The sequence below is a fragment of the Sinohyriopsis cumingii genome, chromosome 14 (genome assembly GCF_028554795.1).
Source record: "Sinohyriopsis cumingii isolate HCF-2022 chromosome 14, ASM2855479v2, whole genome shotgun sequence".
Taxonomy (NCBI): Eukaryota; Metazoa; Mollusca; class Bivalvia; order Unionida; family Unionidae; genus Sinohyriopsis; species Sinohyriopsis cumingii.
This window is the reverse complement of record NC_142974.1, coordinates 85,393,389-85,403,027: the sequence shown is the minus strand read 5'-3', so window position 1 is coordinate 85,403,027 and position 9,639 is coordinate 85,393,389. Positions and strand designations below refer to the sequence as shown.

The following is a 9,639-nucleotide window of genomic DNA, read 5'->3' as shown; positions in this document are numbered from 1 at the left end:
CTGTTTCTATTATATATCGTTGACATTTTTAAAAAGATGAAGCAGTTGTTTAACAAACATAATATTTTTTCTCCGCACAGCAAAATAGCGATGAAAGATTTATTTGAATGCCGCCAAACTGTAAACGGGAAAAAAAGTTTTGAATTTGCCATCACGACAATGAACTGTTTCTATTATATATCGTTGACACTTTAAAAATAAATGAAACAGTTGTTTAACAAACATAGTATTTTTAGTTTCTAACAATACAAAGAGATAAACATTTTTTTCAGTAGTAGGATTAAAGGAGAGTTTTTGAATCAGAGAGCTTAAAAGCAAAGAAGTACGTTTCGTAACGAGTCATAATGTTGTCACTCTACAGCGCCAATGGCATCGAGTTAACGATATGTCTCATTATATGCTTGTGCCAGAGACCCCAGACAAATATTTCGATGTGGTGAAAAAAAAAAAAAAAAAACCAGTCGTCTTTATGCTTGTATGGACATTGTTTAGTGTATATGACCCGAATCGCATTTTAGCTGATGTTGCATAACTATTTGGGCAAAATAATGCCGGAATGTGTAAAAAATTATTAATATTTAGTGGCATATGATAAATGTAAAAAGGAACAGTAAATATTTGTAAACTTTGAAACATCAAAAGCTATACGAAATCACGATACAACACACATTTATGGACTACGATACTCAGCTTAAACAAGTACTGGAAATGAATAGTCTGCATGTGATATGCTGCAGATACTTGACTAATTCAAACAACTGTTTATTTATTGTTAAAACATCGATATAATTTATACACAGATGACCTTAAAAGAAACTAGAATTATGCGACAAGAATATGTACATTTACTGAATTTCTGCATCTGGTTTATACTGACTGGGTCTAAGGTTTTCAATATAATATAGGATAATTATATTTTAAAAGCAATCATGTGGTCGCAAGCAACTAAATTATAGATGTACAATAATCGATTTGTTAGGGGTTAATGAATCTAATTTTTGGCAATTCAAATGCTGAAAGATTGCAAAGCAATAAATCCAAAACATAAAATTGGACAATATTAAAATTCTAAACATACAATATCCACAATGCAACTGAAAGTTGAAATTAAAGCACTAAATGAATTGTTGAAGTGACTGTTTGATATATGTTCTCCATACATTGAATAATTTAATCCGTTAATATTTTCTGTTTTAGCAAACACCTGGATTTTAAATAGTAAGAATCTAATATAGCTCACGTTAAATTAGAATGAATGAGCTATTAATTGACAATTTATGAAATACCAGGAGTTGTGTCCCTTATAAAATTGTTTCATTCTCTTTTATCACAACATAGTTGCCCACATTATAAAAATCGATATGTTATTAACTTTTAGACGTTAGCACTAACTTTTGTTGGGCTAAATATGATGTTTATAATTGTTATGTAAACACTTATTTTTAGGTCTAATACATGCGAATGGCAGACCATGATATATTTAATTAAACGAAAAATGTTTTTAAAATAATTTTAACAATTTATAAAAAATCATCAAAATTACGTTCTGTTAAATTTGTATTTATGTTCGACAGCTATCAACACTCGTAGCGAAGGAAAATATTATTAAATCACTTTTACCACATATTCTTTCTTGTGAATACTTCCTTGGAATATAATTTCTGTATTCAAGATTATTAAATCAAATTCAGTTTATAAATAAAACGTCTTGTACGCACATGAAATGGGAGACTGAAGATGTAAAGGGTACTGCTAAAATCTACTTTTTAGTAATTAGTCCTTTGATATAATATTTTAGTGGATTGAATTTTGTCAAAGTATTTAGAGTAGATAGGAGGTCATTGATAACGTTCGATCCACTTCGAGCCACTCTTTCAGAAACGCGCCATTTGCTGAACATTCTGTAAGCTTCTTCAACAGTGTTCTTTTTGCCCAAACACTTGCATGAATTAATATCTTCATCCGACAAGCCCAGAGAAAATGAAAGCATAATCCAGTCCTCACTCGCTAAAGAAGCCATTTTTGAGAGGTGCTCGTCTGTGAGAAATGCTGAAAATGAATAAATATATACGGAAAAGTGTTAACAGCAGAGTGCGTAAGTTACATTAGTTAATCGTTCGACTGTTCTGCCATATTTAAGTGTGATTTTTAGAATCATGCTATCCAGGTAAGTGTTTATGCTTCGTTCAGTCTTCCACTCTTGGACCACCTATCGATTGGTTATCCGAGCTTCGATCATTACATAGTCCAATATTAGCTCTTTTTATTCCTATATATCCATACGTATTAGTCAGAATTAAATAACTCTTTGATATCAAAGTTTTGAAAAGAAATTACAAATAATTTGTTTTAAAAAGGCATTGTGAACATAATTTCTAGAACAACATCGTCAGAACAGTAAATTAAATCGACTTCATTTATTTTCTACATAAAACAAACGCCATGTGGTTAAAAAATAAAGCTATTTGCGGGTTATGAATATCAAGCATGTAATTTTGAATTACTTACTGTTATAGATATCGATGAATTTGGAACTTTCATCCTTTAGTTCAACCATGTTACTCTTCACAAGGGATGACATAATGGGCTGTACCTTTTAAGGAATATGATTTAATTGAAATAACTATAAAATATGATAAGGAAAACAACACAGATTTATATTTGTATGACGTTTAAGACACAATAATTCAATTCACATTCACATAATCGAAAGTGATAAATACTGTGTTATGATTAACGTTAAATTCTCTAAGTTGATATGCGTGCAATATTTATTATTATACTAAGTTTATCTACCCATAAGATATGATGGAACGTTTTAAATGAAGTCGTACAATTTATCAATAGTTCTTTTAACATAACCAACCCCATTTTCCAAAACATGACTGCTGTTTATGCTCAGGTTTCATTTGATTTATACCATGTTTTAACGGACGTGGTTAATGGATTAACATATTAAAACTATGTTGTTTTATGTCTCTCAACATCAGAACTTCAGTTCGCACCGTAGTTATTCTTTAGCTGATTATAGTACGTTGTGCTGAATTTCTGAGATTTTTGCTGATGGTGACAATGCGAAGATTATTGATGTTATTATCAAGTTTATTCCTCTTGATATGATATATCACTTGTCACTAGCCCCTCATGGATCATGCCATGATCACACTCCTATACAATCAATGATATTAACACCATTTATCAAGCATTTGATAAACAATGTTTTGGAGGATTTCCTGACTTGATATGTCTTACTCTTACATACTGGTCGCTCTCATAATGACTAAAGATAAGATGCGCCTCCTAGGGATACATTTTAATACCTTGTTATGTTATGCTAAATTTGCTCTAATTGTCTTATACATAATAGGGAAGTTCGATGTCTGATACACGATAAGTTCTGGTCCATTGTGGTCCAAATAAGGAGGCCAAGGGAAAATTGATTTTGATAAGATCTTATGATCATATCGGGACCTTACTAACTTAACTTCACCAAGCCGCTCTATTGAACCGTATGCCACAATTAACACTGCTTAATATTTTCTTAGCTCTTTCCAGCAGGGAACGTGAATAAGGTGTAGTTTGTATTTGAAGCGCTGATAGGTGTTTCTGTTCCAGGATTGATCATATGTTAAGCATACTGGTATAAGTATAATCAGCATCACGGAACTCCCTCGTAAACTGTATAAGAAGAATCCTGGAGGAAACGATTCAGGTTGATCAGTTTCCTGACACATGGGCGTCACAACAAGCCTGAAATGCGGCCAACATCTTCGAATCGTATTATGATAACCCAACAACGATCTTGTTGATGTTATCTCGACTCCAGAAAATCATCAAGAACAACGAGTCCAAACAACGCGACAAGGAGACCTGACTATACGTATGCTCACAATGAGAGGATAGGTAATTCTTTGTAACGAAAAGTGATTATAGGAATTAAGATAGCCGAAGAATTCAGGCTGTAAAAAATTAAGAAGGATGTGAAGTAGTTTGATCATGAGAATATACAGGTGAGAGATGTGATGTGTTCATGCCGCATGACCCGGTGAAGTGGACACTTTGAAATAGAATCCAGAGGGAACTATACAGGGAGTGTTAAAAAAGGAAGAGGGCGACAGCAAACCGTTCGAGATTGCGTATATCCTATGGATACAAGAGAAGACGAAGTTTTTGGGTATGTTTACCACAGCATGTCAGCAGCAAAAGGAAGAGCTAGAGAAAACTTTGAATAATTGCAAGCATGACTTGATAAGGTATGATCTTTTTCCCAGAGAATCGCGATAAATCGTAGCTGAATTAGCGTCGATACACGCCAGAAAACCAGGACAAAACGAGAATATCACTTAGTATAGAAGGATCATCTCTACGGCCCTTCGACACAAAGGTCGATCGCTGCCAATTGAACATTACACCGTCCTACTCTATGAAAGAACATCAGGTAGGTAATGCAAAATCCTTCCTTACTTTGATTTTAGTACATTGATCGAGATTTAGTGACAAATCAATATTTTCTTTGATGCCGCTGTATCAGAAACCAATAATTTGGAATAGGATCATAAAAAATGACTATGATACATCTTCGGAAGAGACCGTCGTGTGGAGAAAGGGCAGAAATAACTCTTCTTTTCCTACCATTTTCAGTAAATAGTTCGTTGTGTAGACAAATGTTATTTACTATAATATAAATAACCATCACTCAAAATGATACACTTACTCACTACATGTCGCGGAATTGTCTCTATCCATTTTATTTTAAATACATGTACTCGGGGTTTGTTTTCAGTGTGCAAAGATACCCGAGGATATTTTATATATATTGTATAATATTTAGAAACAGTGACTTCGGTTCGGTTCATCTTATGCCGCACGTGCGAATTGCTTTCAATGGGCAAAAACGTATGCTTCCAGCGCACAGATGACTGCATCGCCTGTGCATGATTGCCTTATCGTAAGTCTACATCTTCCCATTATGGAACGTCTTGTCAGTACGCCGTCTACCTAGGGATTTGAATATATTCAGCTGTAGAGGTATGTGAGTTATTTATTAATTTATGTTGTATAAGTTATAACTATTTCACTACAACGTTTATTTGTATATGTTTTCTATGAGTTTCGGCTTACGTAGTATAATGCAAATATGTTATATTCTTGTTTGTGACCTAGCAAGAGATTTAAAGTTGCAGTATTAAGAAACATAGAATACCGTAGGATTCTTATAGGGCACGGGTAGGCTCCTTTCGAAACCTAATTGTCTTTTGTAATTGTTGTACCGATCATTAAAGCTGCATAGCTTACCGTATATAACTTCATTACGTTTTATCGTATATTCCCGTGGCATGCATAGTACTCGCTGTTATATGTATTTCCTGCTGATCAGAGTCGAAGTGGTAACAGCTGTAGTGATAACCATAAAAGTTGATCGTAGCAGCTATAAAGCCGAGCCTTAGCAGCCGTAGAGCTGAGTGAACAGTGTTGATGGTCGAGTGGCATGTGATCGGGCGTTGCTGGCCGATTGGTGGGCGCTGATTGTTTGATTGACCAAGGAATTGAATGGTGACCGGTGACTATCTTGAATACTGTCTGCTTGATTGGATAGTGTGACTGGTAGCCAGGTGTGCTGGTGACGGAGTGTGTAACTCCCTACGTGTACTATTTTAGCACTGTGTTAATTTTGGTGTTTGTAATACCAAGTGTTTTGGGACTGTAAACATATTTCGTAAGATATATGTCCCTTTGATTTCATTATTCGAGTAAAATACTTCCTTTCCCATTATCTGAATTCTTTTTTACAATTTGAGTAAAATACATCATTCTTTTTGTCGCGTGATATTAATGTCAATCGTTTACCTTTGTACTTGCACTGTGTAAGGTCATTTGCTTGCAAATTCATTTGTTGCTTTATTAGGTTCGTGCGGATTATGTTAATTTGTCCAATATTTGGATCTTTTACACGCACATATTGATCATAATTCTTTTCTCACTCAAGGCATTCATCATTATAAATTCTATTTGTATCACCATCAAAAGTGTTCTGTCATAAATCCGAAATCCAACCCGGTTATCTTGTTACACCTTGACCTATCAGGGTGACCTGTACTTTTGTATGATATCAGTCATATATATCAGTCGAAAGAGTGATGGGTATCTGTCTCACAGACATTTCAAAGCGGCCAACTCTAACCTTTGTGATGTAGGTATTCCTCATTATATGAAAGTGGCTAAGTGTGTGATCAATAACTAGAGAGGCGATCGAAGTTGTTTCTGTATTGAGTTGGTGATCAGAGGAAATATGCGACAAGGTAAAGCGTATCTGGTCAAGGTATTTGTAATGACGGGGAAGATTCAGATACCAGAGATAATCGATGAGCAGTTTACTGGTGGCATGGAGTTGCTGAAACTCACCAGAGAGTTTTTGTAGATGTGTCTGAAAATGCCGATAAGAACGATGTCAGGTCCCCTTCCATAATGGACAACCGATGTCATACGATGCTTCATTTCGATCAAACGATCCATGTTCCCACGATAGTCCGTGATATGAACATGAGAAACGATATCGTTTATGGTTCGCCTCCCCCCTCCCCGACAGCAACTAGATAGTTATCTATTTCTCATTTGATACTCGTGTGAATATTTAAAGCTCTGGTAACATCAACTTTTTGATAGGAAAGAAATGTAAGGAGATTGTGATTAGAGCTTACGAGGCCTTATTTTCCACGTATCACGATAGGTGGATTTTACAATAAGTTATATCTAGTGACGGTGCCATCGAATAACAACTATCAATATCTCCTTTAAGAGACAGGTGCTGTTGAACTTTTTATGTCGTCATAAAGTTAAGCAGCATAGAAAAGATTGCTGAGATCTCTTCATGAAGACTAAGGGTGGATCGGAAATATAATAATCTGCATTATAACAAGACGCGTGAGTATATGAAAAACTACAGATCATGGTAGCTATACTTACGTGGAACGATATTTGAACCCGTAGCTGAGAACTGCACGAACGAGTCTATTGATGTTGAAATGCTCGGGAATGGTATTTATATTCAAGACATACCAGGAATTCCATATAGTCCTGATTGATACTCGATCATCGATGGTAAAAGAGTGACGTCGAAGTGACACCGCAAAATTAGGACATGTTCCGTGTCTCAACTTGTTCTTAATCTGTGCTAGGAAGGAAGACGAACACGGTCGATTTTGGGAGATATAGAAAGAGTCCACTTGATACAGGTGCGCTCTTTTTTATATTCATATTATAAAGAGGACAAGGAGGACTCCGTGGAGTGAATAAATTTGGGTAAAATCAATAGTGAAGATGACGTGATGACGATTATAGCAGGTACAATGTCGTCGACTCAAATGATATACATTGTTATAGTTCCATACCATGTGTATGAAGAGGTACAGCGCCTCGGAGCTATAGATATGACACTCATAGAGGTTTCTCCTTTCAAACTCATGTCAATCTCACATGATATTGAAAAAAATTCTATACAGGGATATCGTCGATTAAGCCATAGAAAAGTATCCGTAAGAAACAAAAACTAAGAGAGATGGACACTTCCTCCGATATGAATTCTGTGACTGCTGGTGTTTTATCACAATCTCGTTAGTATATTATCTTTTAATTTATCCACCTACTTGTAGTCGCATGAAAACAAAAGGAGTGAGCTGGACCACCATTTTAGAGTGTTTTCGGTGGATTGTTTCGGTCTTCGTTCTCTTCTCCCTTTCCTCTCGTACTCGATCTGTTACATTTTTGTCTCTCCAAGATGAGAGAGGTCCGAAAACTCTAAGAAAGGAGAGAAACGTCTGACTTATCTCCACATCTTCATTACAGTACGAAACTATCCTCGATGACCTGTCTGGCAATTATCGGAATGTGAAACTCTCGTTTGAGGCTCTATATCATGGTGGTAGTGATAGGGATCTGTTCTCTATCGTCACGACCAGAAGTCTACTTCAGTAGAGATATTATCAATTAACTAAGACTAGTCCATCTTTACAATGCCAATATAGCTATGTTCCCTTTAAAAACCCGGTATATGATATAGACTTTAAAGTATAGCCCTCATTTGCATATTTTCTAATTGACACTTATTTCAGGTATATCTATCTAAATATCTATCAATCAAACCCGCTATCTATCAATCAAACTCTCTATCTATCTATCTATCTATCTATCTATCTATCTATACACACACAGATATATATATATATATATATATATATATATATATATATATATATATATATATATATATATATATATATACTCATTCATATGTCTTTCTTTCTGTTAAGATACTTCCAAACTATGTGAATCATGAATGATGCATTGTGCAGATTCGCGAAAAAGAAAAAAGCTAAAATCTCTGTGCAATTAGCCTCAATTGTGTCCTTAACATGTTTTGAGTAAGAGATGTATTGAGTATTATTCTTTAAAACTATTATTATGTAGTTTCTGTATAAAATAAGCGAGATACCTTATCTTCATTCAGTGACTGAGACGTTATCCAATCACGAAGAACGATCTCGCAGATATAGCGATCATCCTCTGGTTTTGCATCGACCTTGACTGGTCTTCTCTCTATTTTGTCCAACTCATCTTGTAGTCCTAAATGTAGCAACACATTCTTCCAGTCTTTCCTTTTGTTTTCTGTTAGTCTGAACGCTAAGAACTTTACCAAGGCGGTCACTGAAATATTGTAAATATTTATCTATCAAAACACCATACGGATTTGTATTATTTAGATGAAGCAAGAGGTCAATCAAATGTGTAGTTTATAATTATTTCCATACGAAGGACTATATAAATTGTCTACATAAAGTTAATAGATTTACTGAGATGTTTGGGTTTCGAAAGTGTTGGGTGGAATGTAATTTAGTTTATCGAAAATGCTCAACTCTTGATTGAAAGCCTTACGTTAAAATCACAACAATTTTACAAACGTTTACTCATTACCAGAGTTAGCATGCAATGTTTATTTGCTATCGGAATAAAGAATATACTTTCTGGATAACGATTGTATTTCAGGACAATTCATTCTTTCAATTTAAAAATGTTTCCTTCTCGACCTGTTTCTTTAATAATAAATATAAACTCTAATGTTCATTAAGTCCGGAATCCTTACTTACAATGGTGCGGAAGCTGTATGTCTGTCTGAAATGGTAAGCAATTGATATATATCATATCTTCCTATATATGGTTTACAAAATGAACTCATCGCGCAGCTCAGTTATTCAACATGTATACTACGTATTTAGTTATTCAACATATATACCACGTATTTAGTTGTTCAACATGTATACCACGTATTTAGTTAATCAACATGTATACCACGTATTTAGTTAGTCAACATTTATACCACGCATTTAGTTATTCAACATGTATACCACGTATTTAGTTGTTCAACATTTATACTACATATTTAGTTGTTTGCCTGATAACCAGATTTTAGCCTTTATTCACAAAAGGTTAAGATGTAATGCAATTCGTATTATATTCACCGCACCAAATTTGACCGACAAGCTTAGCTTAATATTGCATCCCAGACATGAAATGTAAAACAGACTGTGCATTTCTACCGACTAAATTCATCTATATGTCAAACGATCTGTTATAATATACATATTG

General features: G+C 34.6%; 1 protein-coding gene across 3 annotated transcripts in view; it reads right to left on the bottom strand.

Moving 5' to 3' along the window:
- Positions 1–466: 466 nt before the first annotated feature.
- LOC149784288 (uncharacterized) overlaps positions 467–9,639 on the bottom strand; it is a 96,582-nt gene continuing 87,409 nt past the window's right edge. Inside the window, exons 15-19 of one of the 3 annotated variants that reach the window (XR_016413838.1) lie at positions 9,141–9,165; positions 8,489–8,700; positions 7,644–7,794; positions 2,509–2,593; positions 2,004–2,049 (exon numbers count right to left, since the gene is read on the bottom strand). Coding sequence is in view for 2 of the 3 variants with exons in the window: in XM_089932304.1 (XP_089788430.1) it covers positions 1,760–2,049; positions 2,509–2,593; positions 8,489–8,700; positions 9,141–9,165 (612 nt within the window). In the remaining variant the exon portion in view is untranslated. Of the gene's footprint in view, positions 2,050–2,508; positions 2,594–7,643; positions 7,795–8,488; positions 8,701–9,140; positions 9,166–9,639 lie in introns of all 3 variants that reach the window. The other 2 variants (XM_089932304.1, XM_089932305.1) reach the window with 2 other exon arrangements.